At 46.1% G+C, this 22455-nt stretch overlaps 1 protein-coding gene across 1 annotated transcript in view; it reads left to right on the top strand.

The window, feature by feature from the left end:
- Positions 1–22455, top strand: part of Gadl1 (glutamate decarboxylase like 1) — a 167366-nt gene that overhangs the window by 86541 nt on the left and 58370 nt on the right. Inside the window, exon 12 of the mRNA XM_051202041.1 lies at positions 14030–14229. Within this exon, the coding sequence (XP_051057998.1) occupies positions 14030–14229 (200 nt within the window). The remainder of the gene's footprint in view (positions 1–14029; positions 14230–22455) is intronic.

Raw genomic sequence — 22455 nt, forward strand, 5'->3', positions numbered from 1 at the left:
CCTGTCTAAGATAAGCAAGCAACCGAGTAAGCAAAATAAAACAGCACCCAGTTCCCTGTTGCATCTCACAGCTATGTGTTCCTACACTGAGATGGCAGCTAGATGCCAACTGATAGGTTAACCACTTTTCCCACCAGAGCCTGTGGATTTGAGAGCAACAACAGTGTGTGGAGGTAGAAAATGTTGGTTTAGAAGATGGAGCCTCCTCAGTCTCCTCAGAAACAAGCCGCAGAGAAGTCCCAGTGCTAATCGCTTTACTAAGTCTGCCATTTCCACAGTTTTCCAGTCCGAGCAAGGTCACGCTCAGGCTTCTCTGGATGCAAATGACTCCTCAGGCCTTTGCCTGAAGGTTCATCTCTGTAGGCTGTACAGAAAGTCTACAGGCAGCCGCTGTCTCCTAGGGTGGGTCTCATGGTTTCTCTGGACTCACTCTGCCCATTGTCCTCTTTAGGATACTTGAGGTTTGTAGACAAGGGTTCTATGGTTTGATTAGAAACTGCAAGTCTCATAACTAGAGGCCAGTTGGCCCAGAGGGTCCTGGGAACCACCTGATCCCCCTTCATGGAATCATGGGAACCCTTGTGTGCGTCAACCCTTTTCTTCTTCCTCCTGCTTCTCCTTTCCCTCCTCCCCACCCCCTACCCCACCTCTTGCCCTTTCCCAGTAACGAGCTTCCAGTCCGGGACTCCTAGTCCCTCCAACCACACCATTCCTCCAAAGAACCATTGCAGATGGCAAAATACAACTTCAGCATAAAGCAGAAAACGAGCCCAGACTTAGCCAGTTTCATTGCAGAATAATTTTGTTTCTTCTTGGGGGGCAGATGGATCAGTGGAAATTAGAAAAGGTATCTCCATGCGGTTCTGTGCCATCAAATTCATTCCCCAAGGAAATCAAGCCATGGCAATGCTCATCTTCCTAAAGTACGTTTCTTAGAAGCCACGCAGTTACTGTGTGGAGAAGATCAAAAACTTGCCTTAATGAAGGGGTGAAGAGTAGCTTCCCTTTCAAACGTTCTTGTTACATTGCTTTGTGTGGGGGTGGTGGCGCTTGCATGCGCCTGTGTCAATGTTTGCAGAGATCAAGGGCAGCTTCAAGGCTTCAGTTCTCTCCTTCCATGAGGGTTGTGAGGACTGAACTCAGGTCGTCAGACTAGGAGGGAAGGGACTAAACCCACTGAGCTACCGAGCTACCGAGTCCCCGCTGTTCCCCTGAAGTCCTCACCCCTACTCTCCGGTCCCCTATCTCCCTTTTTTTTTTTTTTTTTTTTTTTTACAGTATTGCACTACAATACAGGGCTTCAAACAGGCTCATCTAACGGATCTACAACTGAGCCACAGCGCAACCCTCTTTTCAGTAAAGACAGTGTCTCTGATTTCATGCAGGTGTTTAGCTTTTTTTTTGAACAGAGAGCTCTAAAAATTGGGGCCATTGAGTTAAATCTGGCCATTGGGTAGCCACAGAAATTCATCTGAATTTGGTACGTGGCAACCTGCCTTGTGTAGTTGCAGACTGTAGTCTTACTAATAGAAGCCAGAGGCCTTTGAACATCTGATGCTGACGGCGGATGTCCATTCCACTCATTGGAGGGGAAAGCTTTGCCTGCTCACTTGCATTTTAGTTTGAACTAGGAAGGCCTGGGCTAAAAAATTCCTCAGCCAGCCTGTACATCCACCATCCCATCATCTGGAAGCCCAGAAAAGCCTCTGTTCTAATTCTACCTCTCTGTGGGATGGCCATAAGCTGCAAGACATAAACAAGTCATTGTATCTTCCTGAACCAACCACAGGACATTCCCACTGTGAATTGGGGACATCGTTTTGAAAAACAACCCTCTCATCAAATGAGATGACCACTGTAGGGAGTGTGAATGCCATTGGCTCTACCCAAATTTAGGAGTAAATCACATGGGTTTTTTTTTTTTCTGTCTGAACAAATGTCTGCTTGCATGGTAAAAAATTGTTGGTCACTCCAGTACATTTTTGCATTTTATCCTAAGTCTATAGAAAGAAACACTCCCCTCCCCCTCCCCACTTGATGGTTTTAGTTCTAGCCAAAGATTTTGCCATGAACTTTCTGGTTCTGTTCTAGCCCAGGTTGGCCTGGGATGCCCCATATAGTTAGGGAAAATCCTGAACTTGAAATCTTCCTGCCCCCACTTCACATGTGCTGGATTCATAGGGGAGCACCCTCTATGCCTGCCTGGTGGTTAATGTGGTACAGGGGGGTTCAAACCCACATCCCCAGCTTCCCTTATTCATTTTAAAACTGATCTCCCAGGCTAGTTTTAAGTAAGAATTCTCATGGCTATACTAACACCAACAATTTCCAATGAAGACCAAGAAAATCACATTTCAGAAATTGCCTTCCTGCCTTGCATTTTTCACTTCTATAAAATCCATCTCCTGCCTCTATTCTGGGCTTCAGAGGCCAGACCTCCAGAGGATTCTCAGCCTCCAAGAAATGTGGGCCAGAGGCTTTGCTGGGGAGTGTGCACAACTCTCTGGGAGAAAGAGCTATGCCCTTGTTAGCGGCATTTGAGTAAGCCAGAGACACGGACTGATTTTGTTTCACACTGTGCTCTCCGTGTGGAATCTTCCAGCATCAATGCCAAGTAGCCCACTTGTTTCCTGTCAGTTCTGTCCAGTTTGAGTGAGGGCATTTCCCCACACGCCTGTCCACCAATTTCAGGCAGGAGCAATTAATCCATCCAGAAGGAAGAAAGATGTCTGGTATTAATAAAGTTTTGTTTCCAGGCATTCATTTAAACATGCCATGGATAATCTAAATATTCCCAGGAGGTGGGCTGCACCCCTGAATTACAGATGAGGGAAAATGTGATATGGTGAGGCAGAGGGAGGCAGCTGACAGTTACACGGTAAACACCCAGGGTCCAAAGCACCAGAGGAATGGCGCTTCTGCTGTGCGTGGCTAGCTGGGGTTGCCACGTGTGGGAGGAAACTGTCACATCATCTCCACTTGCAACCCCCCTCCAATGTGCTCCACGTTTGCGGCCACCGATCCGAGCTCTGCCGTGCTTTCCCAGCACGTTCTTTGACTTCCTGTTTTACCCTGTTCTTCCTCCTCTTCCAACTCACCTGCCATGGTCCCTTCCTCCCCCTTTCCCTCCCCCTTAATCCTACCACATTTTAAGCTGCATTCTGTCCTTTGCAATAATGTAGGGAGAACTATAATGGTTAAATGTCATTGTCATCTTGACCAAATTTGGACCCTGCTAGGAGATGGACCTCTACGTGCAGCTGTGAGGACATTTCCAGAGAGGTTTGCCTGAGAGGAAGGCCACTCCCAGCCCATGCTTTGAGTGACACCACACGCAGGGTCCCAGGCTATATAAAGATGGGGGGGGCAGAAGCTAGCTGAGCCCTCATATTTATCTCTCTCTTCTTCTTTATGGCGGCAACACCCTTCCCAATGCTCCCACTGCCGTGCTTTCCCAGTTACGAGGGGCTGCATCTCGAGTGTAAACACCCCTCCCTCCCTTACCGTGTGTGTCGGGGAAAAGTAACTAATACGGAAAGCCTGGAGGAATCCGCGGAGTGTCAGGGTTGGGGGTGATGCAGGATGAGTGAAGGTCACAGTTCCCGTCTGCGGAGCCGAGTAAGAAAAATCACTCCTCCTGGCCTGTGCTGAACAACACAAGTAGCTGTCACAAGCACCACAACTGGGTGTGTGTTGTTGGCTTTGTCTGTGTGTCATCTCCAGCTGCAGCTACACCGACTTCATCTTCCATAGCTTGAAGCTTATCTTCCTTCTGAGGAAGATTCCAGCAAGATCCATTTTCTGTCTGAGTACAGAGAAAGATGCTGAGTTTCACCTATGTGCACACAAACAACACCCAGAGGGGAGGTACTGATAGCATGGAAAGGACCCACGCAATAACCCAGTTTCGTGTTCTCATGGAGACTCGGCATGCCGCTGAGTCAGCACAAGCTTCACTCACACTGAATGAAAGTTTTAGGATAGGACTTTTCATTTCCTACTTTTTTCGTGTGTGTGTGTGTGTGTGTGTGTGTGTGTGCGCGCGCACGCGCGCGCGTGTGTGTGAGCACATTTGTGTGTGTTCACATGCATGTGTATGCACATTGAAGCCCAAGAATAATGTTAGGAATCTTCCTCAATTACTCTCTCACTTTATTCCCCGAGACAGGATCTCTCAATCAAACCCAGAGCTCACCGATAGATTGGTTTCACTAGTCAGCTTGATCTAGGGATCCCCTCCTGGGGTTAGAATTACAGAGAGGTCACAGCATCCACCAGGGGAACTGAACTCTGGTCTTCACACTTGCAGAGCAGGAGCTCTACCCACTGAGCTATCTCCCCAGCCCCAGATCAGGATTTTTCAATATGAAGTTATGACCCATCAGAAGAGTAGCTTCTCTACAGCATCACCTGGAAGGTGAAATAATGATAATAATAATATGACCCTTAACACATATGGAATTTTTGGGTATGGATTAAGACCTTTATATTAGTATTTGTGAAAGGAGTAATTTAAATGTGACTTGAGGTTAAGTCCCATTGTTTCAATTGGTCTTGAGTTATAGAGTCAATTATAAGAGACACCAGCTTGTCTCATTTTTCCTTTAATGAATGGAACAGAACAGGATGGAGCAGACAATCCCAGGGCACACTCGATGCATCAGTGAAGTGTGTTCCGGCTTGGCTTGTGTGTGTGAGGGCGAGCACTATGTCTGCCCATAATTAAAAATACTTTTGTATGGTCGGTTGTCGTCAGAACGTGATAACTACCAGTTTAGATTATTAACGCGGTAAAATAAGGATCAGGATAAACAAATAGGCCGAATAGATGTTTATTCAGGGAGAAATAACTTACAACCTAGACAGATGAACACCAGGAAATTCAACCCGATCCTCTCCAGTCCGAGTCACGCCAGAAAGAGAGAGCCTTTCCTGGCTCCCTCCGACCTCCTTCCTCAGGTCACTTCCGCCCATGGCTCCACCCCCAATGGGCGTGGTCAGTGCCACAGAACTATCTCACTACAGATTATCATTAGCAGCAAAGGTGTGCTGATAGACGACACCCAGGGGAACCTGGAAAATTTCCCTCTGCTCTGAGAGAAGTCCAGTTGGGTTATTTTTAACGCCAGTAGGGCGGAGGAAGAGCTGCCAAGGGATAGTGCCATGTCAAATGCCTCCCTATTTATAGAGGAGCACACAAGCCCTGGAGGAACCTAGCTTCCCTGAGTCCTGCAGGCACTGTCACGGCTCCCAGTTATTGCATTTCTTAGAGATACCTTTTTAGATCAGCCTCTTCATCCTCAGCTCACGCCAAGCCTTCGATGGGGGGTTAAGGGACACCTGCACATGCTTTAGGAGAAAATGTGCTCCAGCAACTCTGAAAATCCCTGTGGGATGGAAGGCTGAAAACTTAGCAGCGCTTCCCGTAAGAAGGGGTGGGGTGGGCTTCCTGCGGCAGTAAGCACCTGGCAGTCTGTGACACTCGACGGTTTCCATGGACATCACAGGGACTTAGCACCCGTGGTGTCGGTTAATACGCTGGTAACACACAAACAGCTATCACTGAAGCCAGGAGCTGTGTCTCCTCCCTGCTTTTCTCCATGTCCCACAACCTCCCCTCCCTTCTCTCTTCCTCTCCTTCCTTCCCTCACCCTTCACTCCCCCCCCCACACTCTCTCCTCCCTCTCTTTCCCCTTCTCTCCTCCCTCCCCTGCCCTTCCGACCCCTCCTGTCTCTCCCACTCCTTTCCTGAGGCTGCTGTTTCTGGAGTCTAACTGTGAGCTGCTGCAGGGACCTGAAAGGAAAAAACCAGGGGTCAAAGAGAAGAGTCAGCCTGTGGAGGCCGCTGCATCCAGTAGAGGGCTGGACATGCCCACCATATTCACAAAGCACACAGTCACCTTCCCTGCCCCTGGGCCCAAAGCTGATGGGATGGATTTCCAGAGCATGATGGAAAAGAGAATCCAGATTGAGTTACAAACAGCAGCTCGAGTTCTCAAGAGGTTGTCAACCCCAAGGCCAAAGGTGGGAGGCAAAGAGAGCGTCCTAAATCTTTCTTGCGCGGCATCGTGAATTAAACTCATACAGCAGTCCTTTCTGACCACGGTGGAGTGGCGTTAAACACAGTTTATCTAGTAACTGACTGGGAGGGAAAGTCCTGCGCTGCTGGACACCACACCCACATACACTGGACACGCTCTGCAACCAGTTTAAAGCAGACAGATCTTGGCTGAGCCAGGTCACAGGAGGCTGACAGCACAGTACATTTGAGTGGCTGTGGCTGACCGGAAGGTACAAAATGAGAGGTTGGAAAGGCAAGGTAACAAGTTTACTCACCCGCGGGAGAGCAGTAAGCTGTTTACCAGCTCTTCCAATGTGTCTGCGAGCACCCGAGAAGCCATCAAACGTCTTCACCTATTATCCCCCAGGAGCAGGGTGGTGAGAATGTAAAACCAGAGGGTTCTAGAAATGACAGCTGTGGCAGGGAAATACCTCAAAGGGTCGGGAAAAGGAGGTGCATCCATTCCCTAAAAACTGATCCAAGAGAAGCAGGGCAGGATGAGACTCAGGCAAGTTCAAAGGCAAGGTTCAGCCCCTTGCAATCAAGGAAAGCCCTTATTCAAGTTAACTGCTTTGTTCTAGAAGGCTTTTGTTTTTACTGTAAGACAATGAAGAAAGCTTACAACAGCGGAAAGAAAAGAATGAAGTAAATAGCCACCCCCCCCCCAAGTAAGGTCTTTAGGCAAATGACAGCTGTCTTACCAAAGGACTCACAAGGAGATGGATGCCATCTCGGGGATAGAGAAGGACGTGGAACAAATTTCAGACTCTATATGAGCCAAGGCTCAGAACACGAGGTCTGGCTGCACAGAGTTGAAGGGGGACTGCTAATAGGTGAACAGACCTTAGCTGCAGAGGTGTGTGAGGCTCACGCCCCAGGCTCGGCCATTAACACTGGGAAGCCTAGGAAAAGAGGTTGCACAGAACCGAGGTAGGGGGATTGTCTTAAAATACATTTCTTTGCGACTTGTTAGAGATAAATGATTTCTCTATTTTTGCGTCTGTCTGAATTTGTGTGTGAGCAGCTGCACACAGGTGGGGGAGGTGCGCATTCACATGTTTGCGCATTCACATGTTCGCGCATGTGTGTTGCGGGAGCAGGGGTTAACCTCCAGTGTCCACCTCTGTTACTCTCCACCTCATTAGATTTATTGCTTTGCAATAGGGTATTTTACTGCCATGGTTCTGCCCGCCTGGCTAGACTAGCTGGCCAGCAAGCCCCAGGTACCCACTTCCCCATCTCTGGGATTACAAACTCATCCCATCATGCCTGGTGATTTTACACGGGTGTTGGGGATAAAAGCTCAGGCCCTTATGTTTGTGTAGCGTGAACTTTACCGATGCACCATCTCCCCAGCCCCACCCATATACATGATTTATAGATGTAAAGCCTGAGAAGCCCTGGTCTAAAGAACTGAGGATGGGGGAGGGGAACGGGGGGGGAGGGGGAGGGGTTCTGCTCCAGCTTTCTTGCCTCACTCAGCGATGCCTGTTTTGACAAGGATGGTCGATTCCTCCATGTGCTGCGTTCACCGGAGAGTTTCTACCAGTTGCATCAAAGCCAGGCAGTCTGCTATGCTCCATAGGCTTTTGACATACCTGTGTTGAACCGGAGATTTTAGGGCAAAAACCCAGGCCACAGATAGCTCCGAGAAGCTAGACTTGCCCACCCATTCTTATACAACGAGACGCCAGTAACACGAGCAGCAGAGGTGTCGTCAGTGTGGCCACTCTGGGAAGAGAAATGGGTAATGGGACCCAGGCGCCCTACATGATCCTTAGAGGAAGACCTGGGATAGGAGTCAAGAAGTCAGCATGGAATGCACAGGCCACGGTGTGGTCCTAGCCTTCTCAGCTCAGTCAAGGTCCTTATTCTTAGTTGGGAAATCAGGGTAGTTCTCAGTGGGTGAAATTTCCCTTCCAAGTGTGGCCTTGCAGTCGTGGATAATTGTCCCAACGGGTGAAGGGTGCCTGTCTCAAAGGCTCTCCTTCTCTGGGAGACTCCAAGGTGACTCAAGAGGCAAGGCTTATCTCTGTTCCTTCAGCCAAGACACAGACATTCTGCCTCTATAGGTGCCGTGTGGGTCCAAGTGAGGAGCTGATGCTCTTCAACCAAAGCAGCACCCCAAGTGTCTGTGTGCCCATCTCAGTCTTAACGCACGCCTCCAAGTGACCTGAGCTTTAGCACTGAATCTGTGCCTTGATTCCCACAACACTCATTTACTGTTGTTATACAAGATGCCTTCCTTGACTTTTCCTCAAAGCATGCAGGGGTTCTTTTTTAATAATAATAATTGTAATAGTAATAATAATAATAATAACCTTTTTTGATAATTTTAGATGTGAGTATTGTATTCATGCCATTTTTTTCCCTCTACCCCCTTCAGTTCCTTCAGTGTTCCTCAACTCCCTTTCAAATTTATGTCTGCTTTTTAAATTATTGTTACACACACACACACACCCTTCCAAGTTAGTGTTGCTTGTCTATGGTTGTGTTTAGGATGGACTGCTTGAAATTAGATAACCTATCACGGGCCTCATCCCTGGAGAAGGCCTAATCTGCCTCTCTCTGAACTGAGGCATTGGAGGTCCACATGTGAAGGGCAGGTATATACTACAGCCAGGTTAAGCTACATTTGTTGGAGGAAGATCAAGGGCAACTCCACACACTGGGCTAAGATTCCCTGTTACTTTGCTCTGCTGTTTTGTGCTGTGCCGACTCTACAGTGGGCAAATGTGTCACTCGGCGGGAAAGTTGGATAAACAGTGAGGGGCAGAGTACTTCAGCCTGCTCTGTGGCTTCCTCCCAAACAAGAGAGTTCAGGAGAGGGTGAGGGACCACTGCTGGGAGGGGTCGGGAGCAGAGGCATGCACCAGACAGAAGCGGCGGAGGGGCGGGGCTTTGCTCAGAGATCGAGGGCTGACCCCAGTGGGCATTGGACCGTGCGCTTTCCCCAAGATGTCTGTTTAGTGCACAGATGAAGCATCCTTTCCTCTGCTGGGCGCGGAACAATCCAGCCCAGCCGTTCAGTGACTCTGCCTGAGCTGTCACCTACAGCTATATCAAAAGTAGACTCCATAATTCTTGATTCTTTCTTCGTTTTCCCAGATCAGAAACAAAGTTTAATATCTGCAGGAGCCTGTGAGAATCTCCGCATAAATCCTCCTCATCGTGGCATTTAAGATTCCTTAACCATTCTTTGCCTTCCAGCCAGCTCTATAGCCATTCTGCACCTTGTTAATTAACTCTAATTATGCAGAATTAAAAGCTAATGCCACCCTACTCCGCTTCCCCTTTTTCAGCCCCGGGCTAATGTGTTCCCTCTGAAGAGCCCTGTGTGACATCACTAAGTGATGAAAGGGACCTTGCCATTGAATGCTGTGGCACCTTGTTTTTCTTTCTGTCCTAACACCTGTTGTGTAGTTTGCTTCTCTGTCCCCTGATTCCATCAGAAACTCTCGGTGACAGTGGCTTTCTGATTCACCATCCCATCACCAGAGCCTGGCACAGCTCTCTGTGTGTATCAAGATACTAAAAAATGTCTACTAGATAAATAAATGGAGTCCATTAGTAGGCCTGGCCATTTTTAAGTTGATTTTTAAAATAGTAATCATTTTTATTCTTGACAATTTCATACACATGTACAATGGAACATGATCATGTCTACCCCACTCCAGTTTTCCTTTCAACTCCACTCCTCCAAAATCCTCCATCATATCCCTTCTCAACTTCATCTCTTTTTAATTGTGTGTGTGTGTGTGTGTGTGTGTGTGTGTGTGTGTGTGTAGCACATGTGTGCAAAGTACCCACAGAGTCCAGAAGGGGGCATTGGATCTCCTAGAGGTGAAATGATTATGTAAAGTTGTGAACTATACCACATGGGTGCTGGGAACTGAACTCAGGTCCTCTGAAAAGAGCAGGAAGGGCTCTTAACCACCGAGCCTCTTTCCCCTACCCCTCACTTTTCCTAGTAACCCACTATGTAATCCAGTTTGTGCTGCTCTGATGTTTATGGGGGTGAGGCTATCTACTGGAATGTGAAAAAACCTACTAATGGCTACAGAGGAAGAAGGATTAATATTTTCCCCACCCCAGTATTTTTCAATGACCGGTAACTCAGTATACGACCACTTGGAAAACACCAGAACTAGAGTGAGTTCTGCACATCAAGTGCAGAAGTTTGCATGTTTCGCTCTCTTTCACATCTGGCTCTTACTGGGTGATGTTCTAGGTTAAAGCCAAGCCCTTCTTTTACTGCAGGCTGAATTTTGTTTCATACACATTCCATCGTCAATATCAACTTAAGTACCTAGTACTACTCCGGGGTTGTATGCACAGGATCATAGTATATAATTGCATAAAATGATACACAATTATGAAATGAATTAATTACTATAAAGATGATTAATATGACTGCTTGCTAAATAATTTAGATGATTTGCATGTCAATAATAATGGTGGCCTGGGACAAAATATAGAAAAAGCAATAGGAAAGAATTGTTGGTAGCTTTTATCTGGTAAGCTAAAAATGATGATTGCTGAAGAATGATGAAACAGGAGTGTGTGTGTGTGTGTGTGTGTGTGTGTGTGTGTGTGTGTGTGTGGTCTGTGTAATGCAGAATGTTCACTCTAAGTAGTCTGTATGGTCACAGACTGCTGGGATAAAGACAGCTCAATTGGATGTTTCCCTGGAAGTCAAGGGTGGCTTGGGTGATCTGGACAAGAATATCCAGTCCACTCGCTGAGCTATGCTTTGATGACACTCTGAAATATCACCAGATCCGAGCACTATTTCCACGTGTGTTTGAGGGTCCATTGTTTAAGCAGTGGAAGGAAATATACTAAGAGGTCAAGGCCCAATTGCAAGCTGCCTTGGTTTGAATTCCAAGTCCACCATCTTAGACACATAACCCGGGATATTTAAATTTAAATGCCATTGTCATACAGTGTCTGGATATATAGTCTGACTTCAGTAAATGTTAGCTCTGGTTATGGTTGTCAAATGTGCCAGATTGGGCATTGTGGCACAGGGTGAAAAATGAAGTCTGAACCTCATTCTCCTGCTATTTTTATAATCTACTCTGCACCCTTTGCAGACAAAAGGCCTGCCTCTTCCACTAAATGTTTCCCAGCCATCCTTGCAGATTTGGCTAGATTTGACCAGCGGAAGGCTGGGATGAGAAGGTGAAGTGGAGGCCTGTGTCCCTTTACACGGGCAACAGAATGTTAAAAACAAAATGCACTAACTGGAGAGATGACTCAGTGGGTAAGAGCATTTGCTGCATAAAGCATAAGGACATGAGTTCAAATCCCCACCAACCTTTGTAAAAAGCTGGAAGTGGAGGGGAGTACAGACAGCAGGATTGCTATAGCATATTGGCCTCCCAGAAAACCTCTAGGTTCAGTGCAGAAAGGTCCTGCATTAAGGGAATAAGGTGGAGAAGGATAGGGAAGGAGCCCAGCCTTGTCTTTCTGTATGCATGTGCCCCTGTAGCCTCTGAATACATGTGCACAGATATGCATTGTCTCAGTTAATGTTTCTACCGGTGTGATGAAACACCACGACCAAAAGCAACTTATGGATGAGAGCGTTTATTTTTATTACACTTCCATATCGCAGAAAGCACAAGCTGATGCAGAGGCCATGGAGGGGTGCTGCTCGCTGGCTTTCTCCTCATGGCTTGCTCAGCCTGCTTTCTTATAGAACCCAGGACCACCAGTCCAGGGGTAGCCTCACCCACAATGGACTAGGGAACCTCCCTCATCAATCACTAATTAAGAAAACGTCTTACAGGCTTGCCTACTCTATAGAGGCATTTTCTGAGTTGAAGCTACCTCCCCCCAGATGACTCTAGCTGGTATCATCTTGGCACAAAAACTAGCCCGTACACACAATAAATAAAGAATAAAATAAAAACAGAATGCTTTCAGGAACCAGTTCCATAGGGAAAGAAGATCTCAGCAGAGAAACGGGGTTGACTCTGAACAGAGTGACTTGGTGAGGAGTTTGGAGCATGGAGAAGGGACGGGAGGGAAAGCATTAATAACCAAAGGCAACCAGGTTAAGTTGCCTTAACAGGGTTCTTGGTAAAAGCAAGAGCCAAGAGGAAGGGAATCACTCGATTGACAGTGTGCGTGGTCAGAAACCCGGGGACAGGACCTCTGTCTGGGCTGACTCAGGCCGGATTCCTATTGCAATAGACAATACAGCCCCACCAATATGGAAGCTGATGAGAGGTGGCTATAGGGCCTGGAAAAGCTGCCTGGGGCGAGGGGTTTTGTACCCAGTGCCAGGAGCAGACAGGTCTCTCCTGCAGTCTATTCCCTGCAAGCAGCTTCTCCTCGGGATCACAGGTCCCCCTCAGCCATCCCAGTCCTGAGGCTGGCTGACCTTCTGTTAAGAAGGGGACCAACACAGACAACAATGGGAGAGAAGTAAGGGACATGGTCCCGAGGATCAGTACCGTTCAATCCTGATCCAGTTGGCCTTGGAGATACAGGTGTCATAATAAAAATCTACACAGATTTCTATTTGGTTGGAAGAGGAACGGATTTCTTCACTTGCCACAGTGTCGGTCCTTGTCTGGTAATCACTAAGGACAATTTGAGTTAATATCCCATCATACAGCAACCAACATTCTGTCTGGATTCTTACAGCTGGATGCCTATGACCAGTATATACCACCCTACTAGGACCAAGGTTATGAATGTGAACATTCGAACATCGCCCTTCTGACCGCTAGCATGATAGGAAGTAGGGGAATTTTTTTTAAATGCTGACTTTTACTGTATATATTCTAAAATGTTATTTTTCCTCAATTCATGAGTCTCTTCTACTGATTGATGTCCTGGAACTAACAAGATATCCTACCCACTTATTAATGAAATAAATTACTTCAATTATTTTTGAAAACTAAATGTCAAGCTTTCAGTGTTTTTTTTAATGAAACTTTCCCAGGCAGGAGGATGTCTCTGAGTGGTGAGATTAACTGCTAAAAAGCCATCACTCTTGGGCTCTAGATGGAGGCCATGTATAGGATTATTGAAATTCAGAACTCACATGTAAGCTGCACATATTCTACTGGTTTGCAAATAATGCAAAGCACAGACAAACTCAAACCAAAATCTGAGCTTGTACATGGGACATGATCTGGTGATGATTGGTCAAAGGAGGGGAGGGAGGGGCTCACAAGGACTCTTAGGAATCCGTAGGGCTACGGGAGACTAGCTTGTATGAACTCTGTCTGATACAAAAGACAGCATGGCTTCCATTCAAATAGCAGGAGAAGATGGTAGATGATGACAAGCAGAATCACTTGTCACTGAGTTCTTAGTCACCAGTCGGGACACGGGAATAGAATTTGGTCTCAAATGAAACCAGGATGAAACAAACAAATGATCAGTGGTGGCTGACTGACGCTTTGGGATGAGAAAACACTGGCTTGAGTTTCTTTATCAGTTCCACCGGATTAGCTCCTCCCTCAAGCCTAAATCCCTGGGCTATTGTCACACACGGCTGTTCGGCTGTTCATGTGGCTATCTGTTGGAAAGAAGGGGATTTAAAAGCTTAGGCTTTGCCTGTGAAATTGTTTAGTGTGGATAATGGACCAAGATTTGGTTTTCTCTTGGAGGAGTTTGGAGTGGTTTAGAGATTTATTTCTTTTGAGAGAAATAAACACCAAGACCAAGGACCTTGGTGTCACAGAGCTGGAGTCTGTGGTCCTCTCAGCCCTTCTTTGCCCTTGGTGACACCCGGAGGATGGGTCTGGCTCTGCCTGCTCCTGGGTGAGCTCTGGGTCTCTACCTTCAAGCACACAGACTGTATCCACCCTCCTCAGCCAGCAGTGGTGCTGCGTGCCTTGGGCACTGGGAGCAGAAGGTCAGGCAGGGTTTGTTTCTGGGTGTATTTGACATGGGGCTGACTCTAATGTAAATGAGCTCCAACTCTCCTTACTTTCTCTTTCAAAGGATCTTCTTAAGAAGTGCTACTCTGCCCAAGCGACCTACCTGTTCCAGCAGGATAAATTCTATGACGTCAGCTATGACACCGGAGACAAATCCATCCAGTGCAGCAGGAGACCGGATGCCTTCAAGTTCTGGATGACTTGGAAGGCCCTGGGCACGTTAGGACTGGAGGAGAGAGTTAATCGTGCCCTTGCCCTGTCTAGGTATGTGCATGCACCAATCTCTCTCTCTCTCTCTCCCTCTCTCTCTCTCTCTCTCTCTCTCTCTCTCTCTCTCTCTCTCTCTCTCTCTGTGTGTGTGTGTGTGTGTGTGTGTGTGTTAGAAAGACCAAATGAAAATGGCATTGGTAGATTCTGCCCATAGCCTTTACTTCTAAGTTCCTTGTTGCACATAGTAAGCGTTTCTTTAGTGCCTACTATGTCTTAGAAGTGTGTGCAGAGAAGTCCTGAGGGGCACACTCAGGTGAGAGAGCGGGATAAAGGAAACATAATAAAAATTCTTTAAAAGCCTGATGCCCGTAACCATAGCGTTCAGGAAGCTGAGGCAGCAGGATTTCTGGAAATTCAAGACCAGCCATGTTTAGATAGAAAGGCCCTGTCTCAAAAATGGATAAATTAATTATATACTTTCAAAATTAGCATTCCCAAATCTGATTTTTTTTTTCTCAAAGAAATCAAAATGTCCTCATCTTAGGTTTTATCAGCCATGGGAACCTGATGATGCTGAGTGTGTGGAGAAACATGGTTCCGCCTCCTCCAGCTACGCTTTAAAATCTGGCCTATCTCTAAGCCCAGAAGAAGGACAAACCAGTTCAATTTTAATTTTGCTTTTATTAGAGACAGAGTTTCTCTGTGTAGCAGGTCTGGCTGTCCTGGAACTCAGTGTATAGACCAGGCTGGCCTTGAATTTGGAGATCTACCTGCCTTGGCCTCCCCAGTGCTGGGATAAAGGCCTTGGGCCACCATGTCAGGTGGGAGAAAGCAATTAAAAATGTAGTGTTCCCATTTATCTGCTGTGTAGCTTGGAAAAGCATGTGGACTCGCTGCACCTTAGTACTACTACAGCAAAATAACACTAATGGAAGTTATTTCAAATAGTTTTTTTTAAAAAGATTTTATTTATTTTCATTGTATGTGTTTGAGTATTTGCCTGCATGCATACATATGAACTATGTGTGTGCAGTACCCACAGAGGCCAGATTTCAACCTCAAGGGGCAGGAAGTACCCTCTACCAGGACAGGTAGAGTTGAGAAAACAGGAGTCCGGGTGATTGTTCTTTAGGGAGTATTTTAGGGGCCGGAAATGCGGCTCAGGGGGCTGGAGAAGTGGCTCAGCGGTTAAGAGCACTGGCTGCTCTTCTGAAGACCCAGCACCCACATGGTGGCTCACAAGGTGAGTAAGTCCAGTTCCAGGGGATCTGACACCTCCTTCTGGCCTCTGAAGGAACCAGGCACACATGTGATAAACAGATACACATGCAAGCAAAATACCCTTGCACATAAATAATAAAAGATTTAAAAATAATTAGCTTAGTGCCTATACATATTATATTCCTATGGGTATGTTCAATGCAAGACACGATTCTCAGTACAACAAGAATCAGAAATAGTTCAGCTTGAGCCAAAAATTAAGATCATCGCTCTGGAACACAGATTAAATTTGCCCCCTAAGACTTTCTCTACCTTAGAAGTAGTCCATGAGGTCTTTAGTTACAGAACAAGTACAGTCTGAAAGAAAGCCACGAGTCAAGATATTTACCAAAATCGATGGTGGGGATCACAGGTAGACGGATGATAGCAGCCCAGTGAAATCTTCCTTCTAGTTCTTAGAGGCCATGTGATGAGATTGTAGCTTTTGGAGTGGTGAAGACTAACAGTCTGCTAAGCATACATTTTAAAGATTTTATCTAATAGCCAAAGTGGCGTTAGGTCAGAGGTGAACCATTGTCTTGGCTGACATAGCTGTGGGCTATGTGGAAAAGAGGGTAATGGTAAGCAGAGGCATAGGGCTCTGGGTCCATTCAGGAATGAAAATTTTTTAATATTGCTACTTATGCATAGTTTAGCTGGTTACTAAAGATAGTTCTGCAAGCAGTCCTTGGGCTAACTGTCTCTTCAACCCCTTTACCTGAGTCCCTTCTTCCACACTGTCCTGCCCTTTGGTCCTGTTTGCTGGTGAGGACATTCCTCATTAGAGGTTAGCATGTGCCCACAGCTTTCTGCAGTCATTCAGCCACATCTCTGTAGGGTTTGTGCCTCAGAAAGGAACCATAGACCATCTGGACTCAGGCAATGAATGGCTGTTATGATGAGAGATAGCCCCAAGACGGCTGGAGAGATGATAGCTCAGTGGGTAAGCAGTTCTTGTGCAAGCATGATGACTCAGGGGTAGGGTCCCCCAAACCTAAGGAAAACCAAATGTGGCTGCTTAGTGCGCATCTATAATTCTGGTGCTCCTCAGGAGAGATGGGAGACGGAGACAGGAGGGTCCCCTGACGTGCAGCCCTGGCACACGTGGTGGAGAGCAACACAGACTCCCTGCCTCAGACAACATAGAAGGTGTGAACCTGCTCCCAAGGCAGTCCTCTGATCTTGACATGCAAGTGGCTGCACTCAAACATGTACACACACAAGTGTAGGTACATGTGAGCATCACACACACACACACACACACACACACACATACACACACAAGTTTTTAAAAAATTAATCCAAGATAATTTGATTGTAGATCAGCTTTGTTTGAATCCACCATTTCTTCTAAGTTCTGTGGGTCATTTAACCTTCTAGAATCTTCCACTTAGGTCTGGCGTTCCCCTCACTGGGAAGTAAAGTTGACAGGTGTAAGTAACAGAAACCCCATTCTGTGAAAAATGAAGAAAGTAACATTACCTTATAAAGCTGAGTGATGACTTCTGTTTCAGCTTGACCCAAAGCTCACGGAATATCACCAGGCCTGTTTCTCTCTGCCATTCAGTTATGCTTTCTGCATGCTGTGTTTGTTCCCATAGTGGCTACCAGGATCAGATCTGCATTTTACCAGATTCAAGACCAAGCTCAATACAATGATCGCAAAGACAGTTTAATTATTCTTGTGTGAGGAAAATGCCAGTCGGTTGCTATTGCCAGGCCAATATGTAGCATGGTATGGTCATACTGAGACATATGTCCTTGACTCAAATAGAGCGCCAGTCATCTAATCTTATAAGATCTTGCTTATAAGAGCTGGAGAAAAACTCAGTGGCTAAGGATGTTTATTGCTTTTTCAGAGGACCCTAGTTCTGTTCCCAGCACCTACATAGTAGCTCATGACCATCTGTAATTCCAGTTCCAGGGAATTACTTTCATCTGACCTCTGCACACACATGGTGCACATGCATTCACTCAGGTACACATACATGTACACGTAAAATTATAAATACTTTTTTAAAAATCTGTTAAGCCTTGGGAGGAAGACGCCTTTCCTAGAGATGGGGTTAATGTGCTACTTCTAGACAGCAGAAACAATGACCCAGACATAAGAACAGGAGACTATTTATAATAAATATTCATACCTGCCCGTTAAGTTAAAATAAAAGTCAGAAAGCTGTGCCCCTGGATCTTATTTTCTTGTACTATTTAAATGCGGCAGGATGTGGTGTTATTTTGCCAAAGCCTCCTAGTGACTCAATGACAGGTGTCTTGAAATAAGGCAAGATATAAATATTTGATGACGGTATTTATTCTGAAGTTAATATTCATCTCAGGGTGGATTGGAGTTTATAGTCTAAGGATACTTTCTAATTCTTTCCGACGCAGTATCACAGGAGGATAAATGTTAACATTTCAATTCAATTCAACAAATCCTTATTGTTTGTAAACGTTTGTCAAGTTGAATTGAGTGGAATTAACATTTCACTGAATAGCGCTGCAGGCTCTGTGACCTATATTTAAATATTTGAGAAAAACATCCCTCTGCTTTCACGCTGTTATTCATAATAGGTTTTTGTACCCCTCATTTTTCCATGCTCCTAACAGACAACAATATATTCCTAGGGTCAGCAAAAATCACATTATTCTCCTGTGCCCAGCGCCAAGAGAAGGGGCAGAGTCCTCTGACCCACCTCTCTCGGAATGACTGTGAAATGACAAGCTTAGGGACTTTTTCTCTAGGGTAAAGAATCTTAGACTCCTGACTTAATTTCTTTCTGAACTTGCTGATTGGCTTGTAGCCTTATTTATTTATTTATTTATTTATTTATTTATTTATTTATTTATTTATTTGTGAAAGTGGTTGAATATTATCTCCGCTGGTATAGCTGATGAGCAGGAGAACAAGGCCACACCCGCTAGTCCTTCTGAAACAGTTCCAATAACTAGAAACCAGACAGGGGCCACCCTCACTCAAACCACCACAGCCTTTCAAGGTGGGGGGAAATACCATCACTGCTGTGGTAACCGAACACTGCCATGAGTTGGCTTTGCAGAACCCTTGCACTCAGCAGTGGGTTCTCATGAGCCTCCACAGAGTGGCCCCAGAACTCACCGTTAACAAGAGTGAGGTATCTACTTCCATCACAGGACTCCAGCTCTGATGCTGTTTGTCTGTAAACCCGTGGGATTTCAATCCAGGGCTCACCAGGTATCACACATATTCAGAAAGCTTTTCTAGTAAGAGTCAACTATTTTACCACCAAGAGAAACTAACTTCCCCCACTAAATTACTGCTATACACAGCAAGGTGGTCCTGATGAGGGACCGCATTGAGGATGCTCATATGTCATTAACACTTGGGTGTAGTTAAGATATTCCTCAAGTGTCTTAGGTACTGAGACCCTTGCAGTATTTTCCCTGCCCAGCCCAGCCAGAATCACCTTCCAAGTTCCTGAATCTAAGCATAGCCTCATTCTGAAATTGATATGTTTTCCTTAAGAGGAAAGGACCAGGTTTGGATAGACCAGGTCCAAATAATTATCTCTTCTTCCCTGGCAAAGCAAGGAAGATATAATTTTAAAACATTTTAACTTATTCTTAGACAGTGCATACATATGTAGATGTCATGTTTGTTTATACTAACTAATCCCACGCACACTCCCACCAGCTCCTCTTGGACCTCTGCCATATCCCCCTCCCAACTTCATGCCCCCTAGTTTTGTTTTCTAATAACCCACTAAGTGTGAGTAGTGCTGCCCACATGGGCACAGGTACGGGACTGTTCATTGGAGCATGCTCTGCTCTACCAACCAGGGGCCACACCCCTTCAGGAAACTGACTCACCCTCCCCTGGCAGCCCTCAGCTCTCAGTAGCACCTCAGCTAAGAGTGGCTGCAAAGCCCTCCCTCATCCAGTCTTGGAGTGTTGACTGGCTTGATCTTATGTAGGCAATGACAGTTGCTGTGAGTTCATGGGTGAAGGCTCATGTAGAGCCAAGAACACAGTTTCATCCCCATCCTCCTGACCCAGTTGGAATGGGAGGGACATATGGAGAGTAGAAGAATCCCCAGCACTGGCCCCTTCTCTTTTTTCTAGATTTCTGACAGCTCACATGATCAGAGTCCTTTGCCTTTTAAACATATCTGCTCTTCCAGGGGTCAGGGTTAGGGTTAGGGTTACACACAACGTTGGCTTGTTACCTCCACATGCACACATGTGCACACACGTGCATACACATACACTCACTTGAAGGGAGAGAGAGAAGGAGGGAGGGAGGGAGGGAGGGGAGAGGGACAGGGGAGGAGGAAGTGTGAGGAGTGGATGATTGGCATTTCTGACTCCTGCCTAAAGAAGCCAGCCCTGTTTTATAACCAGGGCTACCTGTTGCTTGGACTCCTGGACCTTTGTCGTGGCATTGTTGTTGAATGGAAGTTCGCTGGGGGGCAATCTTTAAAGCAGGCTAGAAGAAGCTTTTGCGTGGGCCTCAACAACAACAATAACAACCAGCAGAGGCTTCCACTGTGCTGCTTTACTGGGTCTCCCGTGTGTCGTGTGTCGTGTGTCGTTTATTAATTCCCCTGACACACAACCTGCAGTCTCTCAGGTAGAACCCATCTCACAGACTTGTGTGAATGCTCAGGGATTAACCGCTTCCTGTCTGGAGAAAGCCAGTGGTATTACCTAGCGCTTTGGGGCTGTTACAGGAAGGAAGGACAGAGAACCAGAAGGGCCAATGTTTTAGTATTTATTTTCTCTAAATGATCACTTAAAGGGCTAGAGAGATGGCTCAGTGGCTGAGAACACTTACTCTTTCAGAGGACTGGGGTTTTATTCCTATCATTCATTTTATACGCTCCTTCTAGCACTGGGAATCTTAGATGACTCATTCCAGCACCAGGGATCTGTTATTCTTTTCTTGCCTCTATAGGGACCCCTATATATGAGACACGCATGCACGCACGCACGCACACACACACACACACACACACACACACACACACACACACACACACACAGAAAAACCCTTGATAAATTTGTAAGAAAACACGGTGGCAGTAGAATTAAGCATGAGGCTGCTATGCACTACAGGGGCCTGGATATGCATTCGGATCCAGGCAGACCAAACAGAGAACAGATAAAGAAACTCCCAGAGCTCTGGGAGCCTCCATGTGTCCATCAGAAGAAATTCTGAGGAGACATCCAGAGATAAACTCAGCCTGGAGTGTTGCAGGGAGACTCTTAAGTGGCTGGTGAATGGAGAACAAGGTTGGAATGGCCGTTTCCAGGGAGAAAATAATGGATTGCCAGAAGGAAAACTGGAATCTTGGCCTGTAAAATTTATTCATTCCCTACATCATGTGTCTGAGTGTTTCGCCTACACGTATGTATGTATTATGCCGTTTCTATGCCCGCTGTCTACAGAGGCACAGGGAAACTGATGGCTCCCCTGGAACTGGAGTTATGGCTGTCAGTGAACCCTTGGAGGCCAAAAGAGAGTGAGAGATTTCCCGGAGCTGCAGTTACAGGCAGCTGTGAGGTAGCATGTGGTACTGGGAACCGAACCTGGGTCCTCTGGAGTTCTCTAAAGTGCAAAGCCATCTCTCCAGCCCCCCAAACCAAACATTTAAATGCAACAGCTTGGAGAGTTGTTATCACACACTGCATCATGGAGCCAGAGTACTAAGGTAACCCCACCCCATGCTGATGTACATACCTCTCCTCCTCTGTCCTCTGTGCCAAATTTACCGGGAGGTACGAGAACAAAGTTATCAGAATTAGGGTTACTTTTAAATTGGGCTACTTGCATGGCCCTGATAGAAAGGCATCTTCCCCAAACTTATCTGGCCTCTTCCATATAACAGGAGGCTTTCTAAAAAATAAAAATGTATTTCTATTTTTAGGTTGCTTTCATATATTTAAGAATTATAAATACCAAGTCACCTGCATAAATGCAGACCGACATGACCCAGAGCATACTTGGATTCCCTCCTGACATCCCATTTCATGTATGAAGAGGGTACAGATTCCTTAAAGAAGGCCCCTACACTGGTCCTCTGAGCCTTGCTCCATGAGATAGCTGGCCTCTAGGAGCTATCACTAGTTGATCTGTCAGCAGAAAGTGCCGTCAACACGGTCTAAGTTGGCTGGGCATTGTGAACATCTCTACTCTTCCCCTGGAACATCCAGTGCCTATCAGGGTGTGGAAGGCTCTGGGGAGGTCTGTAACTAAAAACCTTCCTTGCTCATCCTCCACCAGTCAGAGACACTGATGACAGCAGCTTGATGTTACTGAGTGAGCAACTTTTTGGCTGAGAACAATGTTTTGCCAACAATGAGCAGTGCAGAGTTGGGTCTGTGAATCAGCCAACAAGACACAGGAAGGCTTCCGTAAGGTCTTGGGGGGAAAGACACGTTTTCCCTAACACTGAGCTATCAGTTTCCCAGCTAGCAAGCCACAACAATCCTTCTGACTCGGGCTTTGTTGGAGATGGCGTGACAGGCATGTGCAGGATCATACATGCTGTTTTACTTGGGTGCTGAGATCTGAATTTCTCTTCGTGATTATTTAGCAAATGCTCATAACTGCCGAGCCATCTCCCCAGCCCTTATTTAAGATTTCTTTCTTCTAAAACAATGATGAAAATGGAATCCACTTGTCTATGTTTCTTAATGCTTGCTCTTATGCTTACTTATGTTATTTGCAGCACAGGGCTTGACTGACAGAGCTCACTCATTTTAACAGGTACACCATACACCCTTGGGTCATCCAGGACACTTTAATTCTTTAGCCTCCAATTTTTTTTTCTGAACTTTGCTTTTGATAGTTGTGTAGAGAAGGCACACAGATAACTATAGCTATAACATGTGTGCACTTACATATATGTACACATTTATCTCCAAATGTAATGCAATTGATTTTCTTTTTTCCTAGCTGACTCACAAGTGTGGTTTCTTCAATCAGAAAGTATGGCCATAGGGCGGCTTCTGACCGTTCGACCATGTACTCTCTACTCTTGG

Source organism: Phodopus roborovskii, unplaced genomic scaffold (assembly GCF_943737965.1).
Source record: "Phodopus roborovskii unplaced genomic scaffold, PHOROB, whole genome shotgun sequence".
Taxonomy (NCBI): Eukaryota; Metazoa; Chordata; class Mammalia; order Rodentia; family Cricetidae; genus Phodopus; species Phodopus roborovskii.